The sequence below is a fragment of the Sprattus sprattus genome (genome assembly GCF_963457725.1).
Source record: "Sprattus sprattus genome assembly, chromosome: 1".
Lineage (NCBI taxonomy): Eukaryota > Metazoa > Chordata > Actinopteri > Clupeiformes > Clupeidae > Sprattus > Sprattus sprattus.
In genome coordinates this window covers 3,157,733-3,180,991 of record NC_137920.1, presented here as the reverse complement: position 1 = coordinate 3,180,991, position 23,259 = coordinate 3,157,733, and the positions used below count along the sequence as shown (strand labels likewise).

Here is a 23,259-nt window from a genome sequence, read left to right as displayed (position 1 = left end):
TGGCCAGCCTTGGTGGTGGTGGAGCCAGGGAAGCTTATAGGACACTATTGAGGAGGCAATATCCATAGTTCCCCCTCTTGCACTCAAGGAGTAGCCTAGACATCGGAAGTTGCGGTGAAGTGTGAATTCTCAAAGCCTTATATCAAGTTTATCAGAGTGGCATTCATTTGCAGTGTGTCTTTTGACAGTGAGCACGCGTGATATTGGGACCCTTACCTTTCTCATTGGCTCCTCTGACTCCTGTGCCGTTAGCTTGGCGATTTCCCTCCCCTTTATTTTTTTATTTTATTTATTAGATCCTGTTGACCAATCAAAACAACCCATTTGATGTATTAGTGAAGATTGTTACTTACATGTGCAAAATGAACACACACATAAGTATTTAAATATAAATATAATTTATAAATTACTTTAAATATAAATTACTGTAGAAAATACACTTTGTAATGTATTTACAAGTTTGGTGTTTAACAGCTTCAATGTACACAAATTACATTTCCAGTCGAGAGCTTGTAGTATTAAAATGCATAAACTACCATTGATGAAAGATGGCTACTGCAGCCTTACGGTGCAATCTTTTGCTTACTAGTAACTAGGGATGCAACGATATGGAAATTCGTGGCCGATACCGATACCGATGTTCAAAACAACAATCTGTGAGAGAGTGTGAGAGAGTGTGTGTGGGCCAGTAATGCTAAAATCAGTGTTGTTGCCACTCCTCTGTCCCTCCTATGGAAACTGAGTGGCCAGGTTTTGGTGATGTGGGTAAAGGGTATCACAGCTGTCAGCATTTGCAGGTAAATGTCCTTCTATATGGGAGTGTGTGTGTGTGTTTGTATCTGTCTGTCTGTCTGTCTGTCTGTCTGTCTGTCTGTCTGTCTGTCTGTCGTGTGTGTGTGTGTGTGTGTGTGTGTTCTACATGGGAAAAAACACAGGCAGGTTAGTAAACCGAATATCTGTCGTACTGTTACGCCCCTCTACACCCCTACTGGCTTTGCAGTGCAGCAGCTTTTAGGTGGTGAATGGACATAATTAGCCTGTTTGTCCACACCTGGGGAGGTGTGGATATAAGACTTGCAGTTTACCCTCAGTAGGAGGCCTTGCATTCACGCCATGCTTCGGAGGCTGGTGATCACCATGTGTTTTGGTGCTGGTGCTTGGCATTAATATTTGAATCTGTGTTTTGTGTTAGATAATAAATAGAATTTTTGTACAACTCAGTGGTCTGTTTCTAATGTATGTTGCGGCTCAAGAGCCGGGTCGTAACACCATGCCTAATTCCTATTCGTTCATGTCCGTATCAAATTTCTATTTTAGGAATATGTTCTATGGTCAAATACTATAACAATTTCGGTTTACCCTGGCAGTTTTAACGGACGTCTTTGAAATACTAACTGCTACTCTCTAAGATCATGTAGAGGTTTTGTGAATATCTTTTTCAATCAGCAGGCTTAACTAAGATCATTTATGGAACATGTTTGTGTTCATATTTATTTACTATCTTTTATGATATCACTTTATATGAGTTTGTTTGTATACACTTTTACTTATTTATAAGTTTAGTCTATGTGTTTATCGTGTAACTCGCTTGGTGAGTTCTTCTCCCTCCAGTCCTGTAGGGGGGCAGTAGGTCTGGGGGATTGACGACCGCCAACTACCCACAGGGAAGAAGATTTCAACGACTGCAGTTGGCTAAAGGCGGCTGCATGCTACAGCGTTGGGGGTTAACGGTTGCGCAAAATTTACTCGGTGCAGTTCATGCTCCCAAAGGTTGCGCGTGTTGTCATGAGCCTGCCATTTGCCTGGCAGAAAGAAAGCTGTTTCCCTAACAGAAAGTCTGAAGCTTGAAGTTCTTTTCAAACCTTTGCTTGGGTAGCACTGTTAAACTGAGCAGACATGCAGACTACATTTGAGTAATCTCATCACGTAACATTCGTTTTCTAAAAACAATCACATAGTATTGCATGTTTAACTGTGGTAGAAAATACGTTAGCTTAATGCTAACGTATATGGAAAATCCTATAGACACCGCGCTAGGTATTAGCATCAAGTAATTCATGTTAATGTTTTTGTATGAGCCTGACATTTGCTCTGCAGATAGATAACAGGTTCCCTAACAGAAAGTCTGAAGCTTGAAGTTCTTTTCAAACCTTTACTTGGGAAGCACTGTAAAACTGAGTAGACATGCAGAATATTTTAGTAACCTCATCTCGTATCATTCGTTGATAGAATGCAGGCTGCGAGGCTCGCGTAAGGGCTTACGTAAAAAATGACGCAAGTCTAGAAAAAGGGGCCGACGCACGCAAGACGTAAGAAGTCGTGCAAGGGTCGCGCAAGGGGCTTGCGCGGCCTCTTGCGCTTGCGCTTACGCTTACGTAAGGAAGCATGAATCAGCCTTTACGCGAACAGTGTGAATGACACACGTAGGATATGAAGGAGCCACAGACAGTCGAATCTCACCTTATCGAGATTGAATGTGTTGTGTTGTGCTGTAATCGTGAGAATAACGTTACTTCCTTAATAAAAGGTAAGATACTGTAAAGTCTGCGTTTGCTATTTGTCCGTACTCGGTTAACATTCATTAGCTAGCGCCACTGTGCTGCGGTGATGTGTAAGGCTGTTGTTTACTAAAATACAACAGTCGACATGAACTTAAAGAACCACTGTTACGGAGCTTGGGGAGTTAATTTTAACGGGATGAACGTGGACATGTGAACACAACAATCGCCTGAGGTTATTATATCGCAGATGATATAACACTGTTACGACAAATGGGAAAACGTAGGCCTACGTGTTATGTGGTGTGTAATTGCAGAAGCCCTTACCTACCATCAATTCACATTTAGATGTTTTCGCGTGATAGCGAGTCATTTTATTTTCTCTTGAGACCTCTACTTATTTACGACTGCATCCCGAGATAACGGAACATTGTATTCCTGCTATAATGACATAGATTAGTCGGTTTCTCAACACATTCATTCTGCAGCGTCCGGAATGTTCTGTAGGGAAACAACGAGGAGCAGGAGTAGCCGTGATCAGTGCATCACATTTCACAAGGTTTGGGGACTGCTTTGTTTGAAGAAATGTCAGAGATGTAGGGCAATCACAGCTCCGAGTTCAACCCACAATTTGTTAGGCTGCTCTTTGACCCAGTCAAGCAACAGCTCACGTTGAACTGTCCAGCAGCCGGTAGAGCGTGGCAGCTGTACAATGTATCGTTTTTCCGAGATGTCGAATTAATGATGTTGAATTATCTCCGGAAAGCTAATTTATCGGACCACAGGTAACCCATATCTTGATTTAGGCCAAAACTTAAAATCTAATTTAAACGAAAAAATGAGCAGTGTCCCTTTGGGCGCCCCTTCTCATATCTTTGAGTAGGGTAGGCTATAAGCTAATTGTGTGCCACATTTCATGCTTTCATCAGCACTCTTGTCACGATCGCGTTGTTAAGCCACCTGACTATTGGATGTTTAATGTTAACCCTACCTTGTGCCTGTCCACTTAGTATAACAGGTAGGCCATGTTCAAAAGATGCAAATAAATAGTTAACACCAAGTGATGCAAAATGTAAAGGTAGACCTACAGATAGTGAACACTACCGGCTGATTCCTTTGGTGGTCTGTCTATTTATGCGTTTATTTGAAAAGGGTTAGGGTCAGACAGACAAGGTGTTTAACATAAAAAAGTTACCGTGTAAGTTATGCAGTGGCCTTATTATGGTTGCAGGTTTGGTTATTTTTTGTCCATTTCTTAAGTGTGTCACTGTGGTGTAGGCTGATGAGCCAATACTGTCAAAGGTGGAAACTTTGTCACAGCTTATTGTACTGCTCCTGTTGGATATATATATATATATATACAGTACTGTGCAGAAGTTTTAGGCAGGTGTGAAAAAATGCTGTAAACTAAGAATGCTTTCAAAAATGGAAGTGTTAACAGTTTATTTTCATCAATTCTTCATAAATTAACAAAATGCAGTGAAGGAACAGAAGAAAATTCTAAATAAATCAATATTTGGTGTGACCACCCTTTGCCTTCAAAATAGCATCAATTCTTCCAGATACACTTGCGCACAGTTTTTGAAGGAACTCGGCTGGTAAATTGTTCCAAACATCTTGGAGAACTAACCACAGATCTTTTGTGGATGTAGGCTTCCTAAAATTCTTCTGTCTCTTCATGTAAACCCAGACAGACTCGATGATGTAGAGATCAGGGCTCTGTGGGGGTCATACCATCACTTGCAGGACTTTCTGTTCTTCTTTAAGCTGAAGATAGTTGTTAATGACATTGGCTGTATGTTTGGGGTTATGTTCCTGCTGCAGAATACATTTGGTGCCAATCATACGCCTCCCTGATGGTATTGCATGATGGATTAGTATTTGCCTGTATTTCTCAGCATTGAGGACACCATTCATCCTGACCAAATCTCCAACTCCACATGCAGAAATGCAGCCCCAAACTGGAAAGGAACCTCTACCATGCTTCACTGTTGCCTGCAGACTCTCATTATTGTACCTCTCTCCAGCCCTTAGGCGAACAAACTACCTTCTTCTACAGCCAAATATTTCTAATTTTGTCTCATCAGTCCAGAGCACCTTCTGCCATGTTTCTGCACCCCAGTTTCTATGTTTTCGTGCTTAGTTCAGTCACTTGGCCTTGTTTCCTTGTCGGGGTAGAGCTTTTTGGCTGCAACTCTTCCATGAAGACCACTTCTGGCTAGACTTCCCCGGACAGTAAATGTCTGTACCTGGGTACCACTGGTTTCTGCCAGTTCTGAGCTGATGCCACTGCTTGAAATCTTCTGATTTCTAAGGTAAATAAGCTTGATGTGTTTTTCATCAGCTGCATTAAGTTTCCTTGGCTGACCACTGCGTCTACGATCCTCAACGTCTTCTTCAAAAGAGCTTGAACTGCACATTTTGAAACCCCTGTCTGCTTTGAAATCTTTGTCTGGGAGAGACCCTGCTGATGCAGTATAACTATGTTGTGTCTTGTTGCTGTGCTCAGTCTTACCATGTAAATAGATAAAAAATAAACATTTATTTTTTACATTTTTCAAAGCATTCTTAGTTCATAGCATTTTTTCACACCTGCCTAAAACTTTTGCACAGTACTGTATATATATATATATATATATATATATATATATATATATATATATATAAACAACAAAACAATACAAGTACTCTTCCTGAGATAAGAGTGATGACATATCACAACAAAACAATACAAGTACTCTCGCTGAGGTAAGAGTGATGACACATCACAACAAAACAATACAAGTACTCTCACTGAGGTAAGAGTTATGACACATCACAACAAAACAATACAAGTACTCTTCCTGAGATAAGAGTGATGACGTATAACAACAAAGCAATACAAGTACGCCTCCTGAGTTAGGAATGGCCACATATAACAAAACAATACAAGTACTCTTCCTGAGATAAGAGTGACTACATACAACAACAAAACAATACAAGTACTCTCGCTGAAGGTAAGAGAGACCACATATTACAACAAAACAATACAAGTACTCTCGCTGAGGTTAGAACAGAGGGACTTTGTGCTTCGAATTCACATCATTCGTATCATTCCGCAAGTCTGTTCACTTCAAGCAGCAAAACGGAGTTCTGTTCCAAAACTAGTAAGCTAACTACCTAATCGGAGTGAGTGCGTGTGTGCGTGCATACTGGGATAAATCACTTGTCTTTAAGTGTGTGTGTCTTTTTTTCTTCTTTTCTAGAGGTCCATGATGGAAGTCAAAGTCAAGGTAGAAGATGCTCAAGAGGATAAAGACTCTGCCTTTCTGTCGGTGGTTACCCGTGGTTACAGTGACGTTAAACGAGCCAGTCTGGAAGTCATAGTGAAGGAAGAGGATGTTCTATTGGATAACGAATCTGCCTTTCTGCCAGTGAGCTGCGGTTACCGTGACATTAAACGAACCAGTCTGGAAGTCATAGTGAAGGAAGAGTATGTCGCAGAAGATGAAGATCCCACACTACCTAGTTACTGCGGATCATCTAAACAGGTTGCTATGGTGAAAGCAGAGGATGCTCAAGAACACGAACGTCTGGGTTGTCCGCCGCAAAGTAAGGTCAAATCATTCTCAATTTTGAATCACAAAGATCTAGAAATAATACCTTGAACTTCTCTGTTCATAGATCGGATCAAACCTGTTTGTCTGTATGTGTACTTGTGTACACACACACACACACACACACACACACACACACATCTGGATAGCCTGTGTGAGTTGTCTTTTTCCTTAGTCACACACACACATATCTGGTTGGCTTGTGACAATGAGTGGTCTTTTTCCTCCAGGTGTTTCTGTAGTTTATCGTTCTTCACAACCCAGGAAGCCGAATCTCCTGGAGAAGCTGCGGGCGAAATCGAATCAGAAGGCGAAGAACTCCCCTGACGACGAGGACGAGGAGGAGGAGGAGGAGGCGACCGCTCACCTGTCCCCGCAGTTCGGCAACAAGAACGCCACCAAGCACACCAGACTGATCGAGTTCGGATGGATGCACAACCGGAAGCAGGTGCGCAGTAGGAACGGCGGCGGAACCAGGAAGCTGATAGTTCCGAAAAACGCCGGCTACGAGGACCTCTTCAGGCTGGGCAAGGAGCTGTTCTTCCCCAGCGGAGCGTCGACGAAAGGCCCCGAGAGGGACTTTATCTTTAACATCCGGGACTACAGGGGGAGCGAGATGCCCCAGGGGGCTACGGTGGGGGCCTTGTACGAGCCCCTGAAACGCGGGATGCTGAGGCTGTACTTGTGCTCGATGAACCGCGGGGAATCCGAACCGGAATCGGAATTCAGATGCGAGTCCGAATCGGAATCGTGCAGCTCTGAGAACCTGGTGTCGCCACGGGGACAGGCCAGCTGTTACGGGGAGCCTTGCTCATCGTTGGACTTTAGCTCCAACAATTTTGCTCACGAGGTTCTTAATTGTTCCCAAGAATCGTACTACTTTCCGGTCGAAGCTTCACCGTCTCTTAAACCTAGACAACATGCACCATTAAACTCAAACTCTAGCGATTCTCCTCTCAACGGTTCTCAGGAATCCTACCACTCTGTGTATGAAGCTCCGCCCCGTTGTAATCCCGGCACTGCAGCGACGCCCCCTCCGACACCGAAGAGGGCTCGGTTGGATCCAGATGAAAGCGTCGCCCTGAAATCTCTTAAATTGCGGCACGCAAACATCGCCCACGATATGATCGAGCAGTTCCGAGACCCAGACATCGTGGACGCCTCTGTGTCCGTGAGCTTCGTAGAAGAATCTGGCATCGACACGTCAGGCCTGGCCTGGGAGGGGTACCCCGGGTTCTGGGAGAAATCGAAACAGAAGGCGAAGAGCTCCCCTGACGACAACGAGGAGGAGGAGGTGACCGCTCACCTGTCCCCGCAGTTCGGCAACAAGAACGCCACCAAGCACACCAGACTGATCGAGTTCGGCTGGATGCACAACCGGAAGCAGGTGCGCAGCAGAAACGGCGGTGGGACGAGGAAGCTGATAGTTCCGAAGAACGCCGGCTACAACGACCTCTTCCGGCTGGGCAAGGAGCTGTTCTTCCCCAGCGGAGCGTCGACGAAAGGCCCCGAGAGGGAGTTTATCTTTAACATCCGGGACTACAGGGGGAGCGAGATGCCCCAGGGGGCTACGGTGGGGGCCTTGTACGAGCCCCTGAAACGCGGGATGCTGAGGCTGTACTTGTGCTCGATCGATCGCGGGGAATCCGAACCGGAATCGGAATTCAGATGCGAGTCCGAATCGGAATCCTGCAGCTCTGAGAACCTTGTGTCGAGCCCTCCTCACCCTCACCCTCACCCTCACCCTCACCCTCACCCTCACCCTCACCCTCACCCTGCCAAGTCACGGGGTCAGGCCAGCTGTTATGGGGAGCCTTGCTCATCATTGGACTTCAGCTCCAACAATTTTGCTCACGAGGTTCTTAATTATTCCCAAGAATCGTACCACTTTCCGGACGAAGCTTCACCATCTCTTAAACGTAGACAACATGCATCGTTAGACTCGGTCGAAGCTTCACCGTCTCTTAAACCTAGACAACATGCACCATTAAACTCGAACTCCAGCGATTCTCCTCACGAGCATCTCAACGGTTCTCAGGAATCCTACCACTCTGTGTATGAAGCTCCGCCCCTTTATAATCCCGGCACTGCAGCGACGCCCCCTCCGACACCGAAGAGGGTTCGGCGGGATCCAGATCAAAAGGTCAAAGGTCGAAGCACTGCTCTGAAAACTCTTAGACTGCGTCGCGTAAACATCACCCACGATATGATCGAGCAGTTCCGAGACCCAGACATCGTGGACGCCTCTGTGTCCGTGAGCTTCGTAGAAGAATATGGCATCGACACGTCAGGCCTGGCCTGGGAGGGGTACCCCGGGTTCTGGGAGGCGTTCTTGCAGGGCGAAGTGAGTGAGAACCCTGTAACATACACACATGATATAACCTGTGTACACCAGAAGCATGAAGTGTGTGTGTGTGTGTGTGTGTGTGTGTGTGTGTGTGTGTGTGTGTGTGTGTGTGTGTGTTTTCTGGGAGGCGTTCTTGCAGGGCGACGTGAGTGTGAAACCTGTATCATACACACATGATATCACCTGTTTAGAGAGTGTAGATGCACTGCAGTACTCCTATGACCTGGGCATCCAGTCTGATCTGACCTGTGTGTGTGTGTGTGTGTGTGTGTGTGTTTGTGTGTGTGTGTGTGTGTGCGTGCAGGCCGACGATGTGGAGCGCGTTCCGGTTCTGCAGCCCGACTATGGGAAGGCCGAGTGGGAAGCAGTGGGTCGGATCCTGCTGAAAGGGTACCAGGATCACGGCTACTTCCCCACACAACTGTCTCTGCCGTTTACTGTCTGTCTGATTCACGGAGAGGAAAAGGTGACGCCAGGAATGCTGATGAAGGCTTTCTTGAGGTCGGTAAAATATATATATTTTTTTAGATTTATTTGAGGGCTTTTTGGCCTTTAATCGTTAGTTTCTAGTGAAGAGTCGGACAGGAAATGAGAGGGAGAAGAGGTGGGGGTCGGACAGGAGAAATTACATCAGGCCGGATTAGAACCCGTGTCTTCCACGGGCATCAAGCCCTGATGTGGTCGGAGCTACTGGTTGCACCACAGTACCCCCCAAAATAGTTATAGAACAGGATTGAGAAAAAATCAACATTTAATGCTTTTTCATCTTCTATGTTTAGATATTTGTAGTATATAATGATATATAGATGATATCTTTCTGTGTTATTGGTTCTTCCAGAATTATACCATCCTTCAGCCAAATGGAATCCTCAGGCAATGGCACTCTAATGACATGTCTGTGTGTGTGTGTGTGTGTGTGTGTCTGCCTGTGTCTGTGTGTGTCTGTGTGTGTCTGTGTGTGTCTGTGTGTGTCTGTGTGTGTGTGTGTGTGTGTGTGTGTGTGTGTCTGCCTGTGTGTGTCTGTGTGTGTGTTAGTCAGTGGTCTGTCTTCTGAGCATCTCCAGTGTGTTTGTGCTTGTGCTCCTTAAAAGGTGTGTGTGTGCGTGCGTGCGTGAGCGTGTCTGTGTGTGTGTGTGTGTAAGACAGTGGTCTGTCTTCTGAACAGCTCCAATGTGTTTGTGCTTGTGCTACTCAAAAGGTGTGTGTGTGTGTGTGTGTGTGTGTGTGTGTGTGTGTGTGTGTGTGTGTGTGTGTGTGTGTGTGTGTGTGTGTGTGTGTGTGTGTGTGTGTGTCTTATGAACAGCTCCAATGTGTTTGTGTTCCTCAAAAGGTTCGCCTCACCATCTGAGAGGGACATTCTATCCTCAGCCTTGGAAGGAGGGCAGTATGAGATGGCCGACCTGCTCGACATTCTCCACAGGATGCGTGTACACTCCTTGCCAGAGGGGGGCACCGTTGAGGACATTATCGTACGCATGGCTCACACACAGCTGATTCAGGAACCCATGTATGCACTGCTCAGGATGGCCAGCACAGCCCAGGGGGGCCTCAGACTTCTTCTACCTACTGTGTCGGCAGTAGCAGCACTTTATGAAACATGACGTCCCAACGCCGGACACACACACACACACACACACACACACACACACACACACACACACACACACACAGCCCAGACTTCTAGCAGATGCCTTGTGAGGTGGCTGGACTTTTTAAAACATGGCCTCCCAGCATCACACACAAACACATTTACTTTACATTTACATTTAGTCATTTAGCAGACGCTTTTGTCCAATGCGACGGACAAGGGAGAACACACACACACACACACACACACACACACGGCCCAGACTACTCGCAGATGCCTCGTGAGGTGGCTGGACTTTTTAAAACGTAGCCTCCCAAAAGTAGGTCCTGCGGTCAAAACACTCACAAATGCGCCAGTAAGTTCCTGCAGTGGAAACGGTCCTACACACACACACACACACACACACTCACACACTCAAACACGCACACACACACACACACACTACCTCTTATCAAGTGAAATTGAATCGACTGAATAAGCTCTACAACTGTAAATACCTTGCGTATTAAAAATAATTTTTAATCAAATAATATTCATGCATTATTGGATTTATTTAATGTATATTTATGCATTATTGTATTGGTTGGCAGGTCAGTGATTGATGATGGCTGAAGTCAGAGCCATACTGTTTGTTGCCCATTTACAGAGACAGGGTGAGAAGGAAGGATATTATTCGAAGTGCATGGTGTAGTGCCTAACCAGGATCAATTTAAGCTCAAAACTGTTAGGAAATTCTGTTGATCATAGTTTTAACTTGCTCAAATTTGCTTGAAACTGTCCGCTCAAAGAAACTGTCTGCTCAGAGCAGAGCCTAGGAGCAGAACAGGATGCTAGGCTGAGAATACTCTCAGACAGACAGTTATGACTCATAAGCCATTTTCTTAACATTTAGCAGACGCTTTTATCCAAAGTGACTTACAAGGATGTATACACATTTTTACATTTACACTGATGGCACAATGCTCATCAGGAGCATTTAGGGGTTCAGTGTCAGATAGATAAAGATAAATATAATATTGTAATATCCTGTGATATTGTGTTCTGTGCCTGTTAGGTTTCCTGAAATGTTGTGTGCCTTTTAGGGGGATTTAGGGGGTGGAGTTAAGTGTGTGCGCGTGAGTGTGTGCGTGTGCAGGTGTGAGAGTGAAGATGAGAGATAGTAAGTTGGTGCTGTCTATTTCTAGTTAAAAGCGTGAGTTGTGGCTGAAACAGCAACTCGGTTGTTATATGCTTGTTTGAACAATAAAGCACGGGAAGTTTCCCACGAGTTTGACCAAGACTGTCTGGAGTATTACAATATATTATTATTCCTGAGGGAAAATTAGGCAAACCAAATAAAAATTCACCGTTGCTCATTTAAATCAGTGGAACTTTTTGCAACATTCTGAGGAGCGGGCGGGCCAGATTAAATGGCTTGTCGGGCCTGATCAGGCCCGCGGGCCTTGAGTTTGCCACGTGTGCCCTAAGGTATCCTCAATAAAATGGCACCCCAGATCATCAACAGCATTGGGTAATTGTTTCATCCAACAGTACCTTGGTGCAGGAACACCGATGCTGACGTACGGCGTCTACAGGTGGGTAGGGAGCCCAGACCATAGATATTAATCCCCTTAATGTTTCACCTTCACAGGATGGTAGGGAGCCCAGACCATAGATATTATTCCCCTTAATGTTTCACCTTCACAGGATGGTAGGGAGCCCAGACCATAGATATTATTCCCCTTAATGTTTCACCTTCACAGGTGGGTAGGTAGCCCAGACCATAGATATTCATCCCCTTAATGTTTCACCTTCACAGGATGGGAGGTACTACTTATTGCTACTTTAATGGCCATAGATATTATTCCCCTTAATGTTTCACCTTCACAGGTAGGTAGGGAGCCCAGACCATAGATTTTAATCCCCTTCATGTTTCACCTTCACAGGTAGGTAGGGAGCCCAGACCATAGATATTAATCCCCTTAATGTTTCACCTTCACAGATAGGTAGGGAGACCAGACCATAGATATTAATACCCTTATTGTTTCACCTTCACAGATAGGTAGGGAGACCAGACCAGACCATAGATATTAATACCCTTAATGTTTCACCTTCACAGTTAAGTAGGGAGACCAGACCATAGATATTAATACCCTTAATGTTTCACCTTCACAGTTAAGTAGGGAGCCCAGACCATAGATATTAATCCCCTTAATGTTTCACCTTCACAGGATGGGAGGTACTACTTATTGCTACTTTAATGTTTCGCCTTGTACCCTACATGTGTAGGTGTGTGAGTGTGAGTGCGTGCATGCGTGTGTGTGTGTGCGTGCGTGTGTGTGTGTGTGCGCGTCCTACATGGGTGGGATGGAACCGGTTCAAACAAAACAACAATCTTGACAGACTTTTTTAATATTTTATTTTTTTATAAGTTGTGGTATATACAGGGTATTTTGACCAATGAATGTACGTTGAACATGACAAACCACATCTGTGTATTTGTATACAGTTAGTAGAGGCAGAGAGGTGTGTGTCTGTGGCAGTGTCCCAGGTCAACAAGGTCCACAGAGGGTCATCCGTAGACAGTAGGTCAGCGATTGAGATCATCAAAAAGTCTCAATGGGGATTGTCAAAGTCATCACTGGTGACGGCCATCAGGGTCGAACATTGGGTGGTCTACGTTGTTAAAGTCATCACTGGTGAGTGTCATCCAGGTCATACAGTGGGTGGTTAACGTTGTTAAAGTCATCACTGGTGAGGGTCATCAGGGTCGTACAGACTTATCCCCCAGGTCAGCCTCAATCTCAGACAGCCTCTGTCCTATCGCCACCGTTAAGGCCTTCACCTGTTCATCATGCAAGGGGATTAAGGGAGAGAGGGAGGGAGAAAGAGAGGGGGGAGAGGGAGAGAAAGAGAGGGAGAGAAAGGGAGGGAGGGAGAAAGAGAGAGAGGGGGGAGAGGGAGAGAGAAGGGGAGGGAGAGAAAGAGGGAAAGGGAGGGAGAGAGAGAGAAGGGGAGAGAGATGGAAGGAAGGGGAGGGAAAGAGAGGGGGAGAGGGAGAGAAGGAGAGAAGGGGAGAGAGGGAGAAAGAGAGAAGGGGAGAGAGAGAGAAGGGGAGAGAGAGGGAGAAGGGGAGAGAGAGAGAGAGAAGGGGAGAGAGAGAGAGAGAGAAGGGGAGAGAGAGAGAGAAAGAAGGGGAGAGGGTTTTCAGTGGAAGCAGAAGAAAGATGTGTATGGAATGAGAATCGCAGACGGTACTTCTAATTTCACAGCAGTTTGTCCTGTGTAGGCCAGTTTCAAATAGCTAATGCGTTTGGGACAATAAGCATCTCCTTAATACCATGAGAGAACACCAGTACTCAAAACTGTTTGCTATTAGTACTGGTGATGTAGGAATCCATGCATTTTTGATAATAGCACATGCCAAAAAATCAATCAATCAATGAATCAATACAAACCCATTTCATCAAGATCAATAAAAGTTGGTCAAAAAGAGGGTGAATTTTAATTAATGATGTATTTTCCTCATCCTTCTCTCTCACTCCTCACCTCATTCAGCTGTTGCTGGACTCCCTCTCTGTACTCCAAGGACACCGGCGTCTTGTCTGAGCTCAACACAGCCCTCTGCTGGCTGGAGGACCCAACTACATAGCTGCAACAAACAGAAGGGAAAATACAGCCTAGTCATCCCAAAGTTTTAAATTGGAAGCTTCCTCCGTCCTCACTCCTCCAGATAGTTCAAGGTGTGTGTGTGTGTGTGTGTGTGTGTGTGTGTGTGTGTACGTTTATGTGTGTGTGTGTGTGTGTGTGTGTGTGTGTTTGTGTGTGTGTGTGTGTGTGTGTGTGCACGTTTGTGACGCCAGGAAGGATGTCTCATTTGTGTATTTGCTGTGTGTTTGTGTCATTCATACCACGGGAATGGCAAATGACCTCATTAACAGTTCACAGCCTTCTGTCTAAGTCAACACTGTATGCAGTTTCCACATTGAGACTTTTTTTCAGTGTGAGACCCAGTGTGTGTCTCCGACACTGCAGATGAAGGTGCTGTGTGTGTGTGTGTGAGCTCTCTACCCTATAAAGGCATTGTGTGTGTGAGAGTTCTCTACCCTATAAAGGCATTGTGTGTTTGTGTGTGTGTGTGTGTGTGTGTGTGTACCTGTCTATCTTGGCCACGTCCATACTGAAGAGAGACCTGCGGTGATCCAGTTCTTTGGGCGTCGACACGTACATGATTCCAACCGGAGACGAGCATCCAAGACAGGTCAGGGTCCGGATGACGCTGCACGGAAAAGATGGAAAATACCGGAATGTTCTACAACAAACTGCCAGTGAAGTCCGCATGTGCCCGTCCCTGTTCCTGTTCCTAAAGTGTGTGTGTGTGTGTGTGTGTGTGTGTGGGGGGGGGGGGGGGGGGGGGGGGGGGTTGTATGTGTGTGTGTGTGTGTGTGTGAGAGCTCTCTACCCTATAGAGAGTTATTCTGAAGTCTGCATGGCCCGTCCCTGTCCCTGTTCCTAAAGCTCATCTCCACTGCTGGAGCCGACTGTCAACACTACCAGGGTTTGAATTTAAGGTACCGTGCCTACTACATGAATACATATGCAAAATATATACACATAAATATTTGTTCTGTTAGTTTTACGTATCGGAAGTGAAATGCGTGGTGTGTAGGGAGCCCTACCAGCCCATCCTCTTGTACTTCCCGGCAAAGAGAGGCTCCTTGCCGAGGGCCACGTTGTTGCTGACTCCTGTGAGAGAGAGAAAACAATCCAGATAATTACATTTGTTTAAATGAAGCCTTGGTAACAGAAAACACTGGCTACATGTTGTTCCATTCCACTTTATTTAAATGTAGCCTTTGTAACAGAAAACACTGGCTACATGTTGTTCCATTCCACTATATTTAAATGTAGTCTTGGTAACAGTAAACACTGGCTACATGTTGTTCCATTCCAATGTATTTAAATGTAGTCTTGGTAACAGTAAACACTGGCTACGTGTAGTTCCATTCCACTTTACGCTACTCTCTACGTGTCAGAGGTGAATGGGCTACAATCACTGTGAGCGCGTTTGGCAGCTAACTATTTGGGCTGTTCCCTCATCACACGGCCTCTAAACATGTATTTACTGATATGGGCATGGACATATATGGCCTATAAACGTGTACAGCCAATAGCTTTAGTTATGAACTTAGCTGCCCATAGCCTGACCCTCCACAGCAGGACAGTGGCGCCGCCACTGCCTACCCAACATGCTGAAGGGCCTATGTCATTAATTGAAACTTAGCTCCCACCCGGAGTCTCTCTGCCTGCTCTGTTGTCATGGTGATCCACCCGTCCCTACATAGACTTGATGGACTGTATTATGTGTTTTGTTTCTTCTTTTTGTTTTTCTCTATTTTTTATAATTGTATGTCTGTTATTTTATATGGAACTTGGCGTCTGAAATAAAGATTTATATATACTTACTCCGTAGCAGTATGTGGTTCTGTTGCTCGTCGGTTCCGGCCCAGGTGAAGGAATCGCCCAAGGGGAGCCTGCACTTCACGCAGAAGAAGACGGCAGGCGCGTCGCTGTCCTCCTCGCCGCCCGCCAGCGTGTAGGTGCTGTCTCCTGCCACGGACGCCGACGTGGACAGATAGCCGTCACCCATCGCCACTGCGCTGCTGCTGCGGAGACCGAACACAAGTCAGGGAGACTGGTTCGCGTAATGTCAATACGCTATCCAAAGAAAATGTAGTCTACCTGATGTCCATGTTCAAATATCATATCATTATATGCACGTTGTTAGTGTCAGCCACCTAATCTTAATCTTAATAATGTCAAACGTTTAACTTGGTAGGCTACTGTGCATTTTTCATGTTCATTCGGCAGACGTTTTTGCTCAAACCGACGTATGACACAACCAAGCTATGAAACAATAGCAGATCAAGTCTGGTCTAATATAATGTAAGAGGCAGATAGGGATAAGAAGAGATTGGTAAAGGAACTTTACGAACATGAAAAACGCACAGTAGCCAACCAAGTTAAACGTTCGACAAACGGTGCCGTAGCTATTAAGATAAGGTGGCTGACACTTACAACGTGCATATAATTGTAAGGGTATTTAAACATGGACATCAAGTAGACTAAACCTGCTTGGAAAGCATATTGACATTACGCGATGGCAGCTTAAATCGACAGCACCCAAAGTTAGCTAGCTTGCCATACTGCTTTGACGCTGCACTGCACTTCTATACTGCAGTCAATTAAGTTCTTCACTTTGACACATTTTGTGGTTTGCTTTTTTTCTATACAAGTTATTGATTTAACTTACTCAGTCAAAACCAAATGACGACCAACTCAGGTTGCAAAGCTATTTGCTTCGCTTGTGTGTCCGGAACAGTTTGAAACACTTTCAAAGTGATTTCCATACAGCACTTTGGCGCCGCTCTACCTCACTTCCGTATTGCATGGACTTCTGGGTTATGAAGTTCATTCACAGATGCGTGGACCTGACGGTGATGTTTTTACATCTTTGTAGGCCCGAAATGTCAAATATAACTAGAAAATGCATTTCCTGAAGGAAATACCAGTGCATGAAATGCAAAGGTTAAGAAAGGAAGAAGAAAAGAAAGAAGAGTGAAAGAAGGAAAGAAGAAAGGAAAGAAGAGTGTAAGAAGGAAAGAAGAGTGAAGAAAGGAAAGAAAAGTGGAAGAAGGAAAGAAGAGTGGATGAAGGAAAAAAGAAAGGCAAGAAGAGTGGAAGAAGGAAAGACAAAAGGAAAGAAGAGTGAAGAAAGGAGAGAAGAGTGGAAGAAGGAAAGAAGAAAAGAAAGAAGAGTGAAATAATGAAAGAAGAAAGGAAAGAAGAGTGAAGGAAGGAAAGAAGAGTGGAAGAAGGAAATAAGGAAAGAAAGAAGAGTGAAAGAAGGAAAGAAGAAAGGAAAGAAGAGTGTAAGAAGGAAAGAAGAGTGAAGAAAGGAAAGAAAAGTGGAAGAAGGAAAGAAGAGTGGATGAAGGAAAAAAGAAAGGCAAGAAGAGTGGAAGAAGGAAAGAAAAATGGAAGAAGAAAATAAGAAAGGAAAGAAGAGTGGAAGAAGGAAAGAAGAGTGAACAAGAGTGGCTCTGGATGAAGAGATAAAGAGAGAGTGAAAATATTGAAAAAAGGAGATAAAAATGGAGTGAAGAAGAGAGATTGAGTGTAAGAGAAAGTTGACAGAGAGAAAGATGGAGAGATGGAGAGAAAAAAAATAGAGAATGGATGGTGTCTTAATGTTCCTAGTTACAGTTAAATTGAGAGGGACAGAGAGAGAAGAGGTTCTTTGGATTTGGCACAGGTGTCAGTGAAGCATACTAAGGCAGAAGGCAGTAACTTCTATGTTAAAGCTCAGTGGTATGATAACAATGGAATAATGACCCTATTAATTAATCAGTAGTAATACTATTTCATTTATCACAATTACCAATACAATGATTATCACACACACACACACACACACACACACACACACACCATTGAATTATCACATTAAGCACATAAAACAATGAACTTGAATTGTCACATGAAACACATAAAACATCTATGTCAGTCCATTGGGGTGTGTGTGTGTGTGTGTGTGTGTGTGTGTGTGTGTGTGTGTGTGTGTGTGTGTGTGTGTGTGTGTGTGTGTGTGTGTGTGTGTGTGTGTGTGTGTGTGTGTGTGTGTGTGTGTGTGTGTGAGAGAGAGAGAGAGAGAGAGAGAGAGAGAACGATAGAGAATGAGGCCCATTTTCCCCCTCCACATGCCCCCGCTCGCTAAGCGAAGTTACCCGATTTAGATGCACCTTTTTCGGAGGAGCCACAGGCACTGGGTGGGGGAATAGCCCGATAGCTTAGCATATCTGCCATGCAATTCTAATGGTAATGCTACCTAGCTTGGTATGCTAACTGTCGGTAGCCTATACATCGTGAAATCAACCAAAATACTGATGTCACTGGCTTTAATTTGATAATGGCATGTTAGTAGTACATTTAATATCAGTACATTTGTTTAATTACTGCTGATATTTTACAAATACGTCAAAAACTCATTTTTGACCAAACTTGAAGTTACGGTCTTTTGCCTTAGCACGGCAGAGTAAAGCACAGGTGCAAGCCAGTTTAAAGACCCTATTATGATGTCATAATGGCCCAATGTAAGTCAATGGGAGAAATTTATATTCGTTTTTCTTTAATATCTTAAAAAGTATAAAGCTTAGAAAAGTGAAACATACATAGCATAAGTGTCGTTTACAAGACCTACGCGACAAAGTTTGAATGAAGTTTCTACGTTAAGCGGTTCGGGCTGAATTAATCGCAGAAAAAGGTAACAAGAATAAGAAGAAGAAGAAGAAGCCTAGGAATAACAATACAGGGCATTTCATGCACTGTAATTACACAAATTCACATTTGATAGGACTATAGGTCAATGCAAAAGGTCATTAAGAACTTAACTACAGCAGCCAACAACAAAAATGATAGCCTTGTTATAATAGGCTCATACTACTACTAATAATAATAACAACCTGGGTAAATTACCCTAGGTACGTCAGCGTAAGTGGTAAACGTCGAAATGGAAGAACCCAATGGCTTTGAATGAGGCCATGGGGCTCTTTTATTAGAAGCGCCGCCCTTCACATTACATTTGATGTTTAAGTATTTCAGATAGTTATCCGATTGTTATTTAAACGGTAATGCTTTATATGTTTTGCAAAAACACTAACGTGCACGCGCACAAACACACCTTACCGAGCCCTTGGCCGTGACAGCGAACCACTCTAAAGTTTCGTTTTTGATTCACCGCAAACGGTTTGACGGTAATCGAAACTTACCGACAAGGAACAAGAAAAACACCCCAACGGAGCGTCCATTGTGTGCACGTGGAAAGTACCGAGAGGTCCCGGGGAATAATCAGCCTGCAGCGAGAAAGGGAAGAAAGGCGCTGAAAACATAACGAAAGAGTCCGTGAGGTAGTGACGGAGACAATACTCCACAAGATGTACAACAACAACAACCAAAGAAGACAGCCGGTCGCTGGTGACGAATATCAAGACATGTTACATAATGTCTGGAACCAACTTATACGTGTTTGGAATTGCATTATTCAGGTAAGAAAGGGCAGCTACGCTTTGAGGCCGGTTTGGGATCTGCACCATACGAGTAGCCAGCAGACTATCGGGTAGCAACTATCCTGCTTGTCAGAACAGATAAATGTCAGAGTGGGAATCAACTGTCAGAAACATTTGGAAAGAAATAGGCTACATGACAGATGTTGGCAGTCTTGTTATTGACAAAAAGGATATCAGGTTCTCCAACTGTGAAATGTGCTGTGCAAGTTTATGTAGAGAAGGCACAAAGTCAGGTAGTATTAATACCAGCAACTTAAACGATTTAAAAATCGCCATGGAGAGAAGCCTAATATGCATGTAGGCTATATAATTTACGAGAGCTACTGGCAGCAACCACCAATCACCAACCAAACTTGCAAACAGTCCTGAATCCAATAGAGATGATAGGCTACCTAACGACAGCACTGAAGATCTCCTGCTCTAGTTTAAGGATTAAGATGACCATCCCCCGATTTATTAAAAGTACACGAGCGTTAACTTTTCCTGCTCTGCCCGTCTGACCGTGGTTGGAGATAGCAGGGGAGACTTTGCTCCTGGCCCGAAGTTTGCTGTTCATAACTTCGGGGTTAATTCCCTATTCACCCGCTCTGCTGCTGGTTAACAATTAAACGCCACTGTATTCTTTCTTGAGGATTTATTCATTACACACCGAAATAAAGTTACAGCACATAGGGTTTGCTCCGGTCGCTCACACTATTCCCAAGAATCACCTCTCTTTTCTCGCTCTCTCTCCCTCCCTCGCTCTGCCACACCCACCCTGTAGGACGTGCGACTCTTAAAGGAGCCGCACCATTTTACAACACGAGTATGATTGACGCTGATTTGACTGATTGCACTGTTTCTATCAGGTGGTTATTAATAATGTGTAGCTGAGTTGACATGGGATACCGTAGGATACTCTAGAATTACGGGTTGTGCGTGTTTTGTTGTCCGTGGATATCTGTATAGTCATGTTGCCTTTAGCGCCCCTAGCGGTGTATATCCAGCATTTCATTTTTGCTGGACAGTCATGTTGCCTTTATTATGTAGTTGAGCCATGGTATTCTTTGTATCCAACTTTGAGTGTGAGAAGGTGTGCGGGGAGGGTTTGACAGTGTATGAGGGAGGGTTTGAGTGTGTGAAGGTGTGTGAGGGAGGGTGTGTGAAACTTAAATGTTGTTTATTGTTCTTGTGTGTATTCCACAGGTCATTATGAATTGGTTCCAACCAAACCCTCTGAACCCTCTTCCCTGTGAGTGCCGACCTCACTTACTTATTCTCTCTCTCACACACACACACACACACTCACATTCACACACACTCACACAACACACGCACACGCACACACACACACGTGCATGCATGCATACACACGCACACACACACACACACACACACACACACGCACACACACACACGCACTCACACATACTTTTGTTTGAAACTGGCTGTCTAATCTTGTTCTCATTTTGCATTTTTTCAGTGTTGGAAAAGGACTGGCGCCCAATCAGTTGGGGGTGAGTTCATTCTCCTCCCCACACAAACACACACAAACACACACACACACATACACACACACACACACACACACACACACACACACACACACACACACACACACACACATACTCACACACACACACACACACACACATTCAAAAGCTGGAATATTAACGATAATCAGTTATCATCATATCATTTGTTTTTGTTTGTCAACATTTCAGAACAAACTATATGTTTATTATTTGCCAAAACCAAAACCTCATAGCCTAACAACAAATCTACACCTGTTAACATAAACAACAAACAAATCTACACCTGTACACATAAACAACATACAAATCAACACCTGTGAACATAAACAACATACAAATCAATACCTGTATAATATATATTTTCCATCAGCAAAATGAATGCCTTGAAAGAGGAGATAAGGAACATGAAAGATGCGAGCGTGCGCGCACACACACACACACACACACACACACACACACACACACACATAATTGTCAAAACCAAAACATCATCACTTACCAACATTAATATTTTTTTATCATCAGCAAAAGGGATGCCTTGAAAGAGGAGATAAGGAAGTTTGAACTCAGTAATCCAGATGTTGAGCACCTCCGCATCCTGGTCCATGGTCCAGTGGGAGCAGGGAAGTCCAGCTTTATCAACTCCGTAGACAGCATCTTCCAGGAGCGCATGACTAGCACCGCCCTAGCGGAGACCACCAGCGACTGCAGTTTCACCAGGACCGTAAGAGGAGACTGTTTTATCATGACAGATGCACACACACACACACACACACACACACACACACACACACACACACACACACACGGTCCCAGGTGTTCCCAATCACTGGCGAACACACCTGATGGGCATCTGCAAGACAAGCAAACACAAAGACAAGACAAGACCGGCCCGGCCCGGCCCGGCCCAGCCCAGCCCAGCCCAGCACCCAAAAGAAGCGGGGTCGTCACACCCTGCCCCATAAGAGCTCCTCACATGAACCATGACAAACAAACAATTTCCACCTGCAAGCAACACTCTCCCTCAACCTCAGCACCAGGATCATGTTAGTACCCTGCATGAGGAAGAGGAGAGGTTAATACCACACAGGTTCAAAAATAACACCAAGACTCATACACTGCGCAGGGCCGGAGTCACCCTAACATGCCTGAATCACAGACACCACCTTTCACACCAACACACCTTACCTGCCTGATGCACAGACCATATCTTACGCCCCAGCAGGCCTGATGCACAGACACTACCTAACTGCCTGCTGCACAGACCCTATCTTACACCCCAGCAGGCCTGATGCTCAGACACTACCTAACTGCCTGCTGCACAGACCCTATCTTACACCCCAGCAGGCCTGATGCACAGACACTACCTTACCTGCCTGATGCACAGACCATATCTTACGCCCCAGCAGGCCTGATGCACAGACACTACCTAACTGCCTTCTGCACAGACCCTATCTTACACCCCAGCAGGCCTGATGCCTTTATTGCCTGATGCTCAGACGTTCTTTCACCCCAGCAGACACTATCTTACACCCCAGCAGGCCTGATGTGCAGACACTACCATACTTGCCTGCTGCACAGACACTATCTTACACCCCAGCAGGCCTGATGCACAGACACTATCTTACACCCCAGCAGGCCTGATGCACAGACACTACCTAACTGCCTGATGCACAGACAGTATCTTACACCCTAGCAGGCCTGATGCACAGACACTACCTTACCTGCCTGATGCACAGACACTACCTTACACTAATTTACACACTAACATGCCTGAGTCACAAACAAGGTTCTTCCCTCTCCGTCACTGCCACTGACCGAGGGGGAGAGTTCCTTCCACCGCAGGGTGCACTGCGATGCACACTTCCCCTTTTTTTTAAACTCCAGACCAATGGAAACGCAGTAGCAAACAAGAGGAGCATGGCAAACAAGAGTGTCCCCTCTATCTGCCTAACAAAATACTACCTAACTCTACCCTGGTCTTCATGTGGTTACTCGCGGTGGGTATTGATGCACTAGTGATGCATGATGCACTAGCATGAGGAAGTGACCACTTACTGGCAACAACCACGGACTCGCTCCCGAGACAATCGATGTAACCACTTTCACCCCAACACTAAAAAAAAAAAAAGAAGCAAAACTCAACAACGCTGCTGTGCCTAACAGGGGCACAGCATTTAGCTCCAACACCATTACATCAGCGCATCAACTTACCTTCCTTTGTCAAACAGTTTTCAAAATCCTGCCCAGCCACAAAGAGACAACCAGCTTACGTGCACCACCTAAATAACTCTGAACTCAAAAACAAACGAGCCCCCAATTTGTCATGTCCGGCTCATAGACATGACAAATTACAGAAGTCACACAGAGTTAAAACCGAAGCACTATTAATGTATTACCAGTACCACCTAACATGAACACTTACAGGCAAAACAGTCAGAAAGAACTATATAGACAGGTGGATATTCGCTTACTTTAAGGAAATAATTCCTAGTATTGTAACTCCATGCATACAGTATGTTCAGTAGCGTAACAAACAAACTGGCTTAATGGGCCTCAAAAACATCATGATATCTAAGGCAACATACACACACGCACGCACACACACACAC

The 23,259-nt window shown here is 44.8% G+C and overlaps 1 protein-coding gene and 1 long non-coding RNA gene across 2 annotated transcripts; one reads left to right on the top strand and one right to left on the bottom strand.

The window, feature by feature from the left end:
- Positions 1-12,772: 12,772 nt before the first annotated feature.
- On the bottom strand, positions 12,773-16,371 carry mis18a (MIS18 kinetochore protein A; the record flags this gene model as incomplete). The annotated part of the gene is made up of 6 exons (XM_080845010.1): positions 16,322-16,371; positions 15,475-15,671; positions 14,688-14,754; positions 14,165-14,287; positions 13,558-13,660; positions 12,773-12,853 (listed from the first exon to the last, which is right to left on the bottom strand). Exons 2-6 carry the CDS (start codon positions 15,656-15,658, stop codon positions 12,773-12,775), a joined length of 558 nt encoding a protein of 185 aa, XP_080701136.1. The 5' UTR covers positions 15,659-15,671; positions 16,322-16,371.
- Positions 16,372-18,931: 2,560 nt separating this feature from the next.
- LOC308364777 lies at positions 18,932-20,626 on the top strand. Its single transcript, XR_013968638.1, has 3 exons — positions 18,932-19,112; positions 20,319-20,364; positions 20,596-20,626. It is a non-coding gene; the product is annotated as an uncharacterized lncRNA (long non-coding RNA).
- Positions 20,627-23,259: the final 2,633 nt, after the last annotated feature.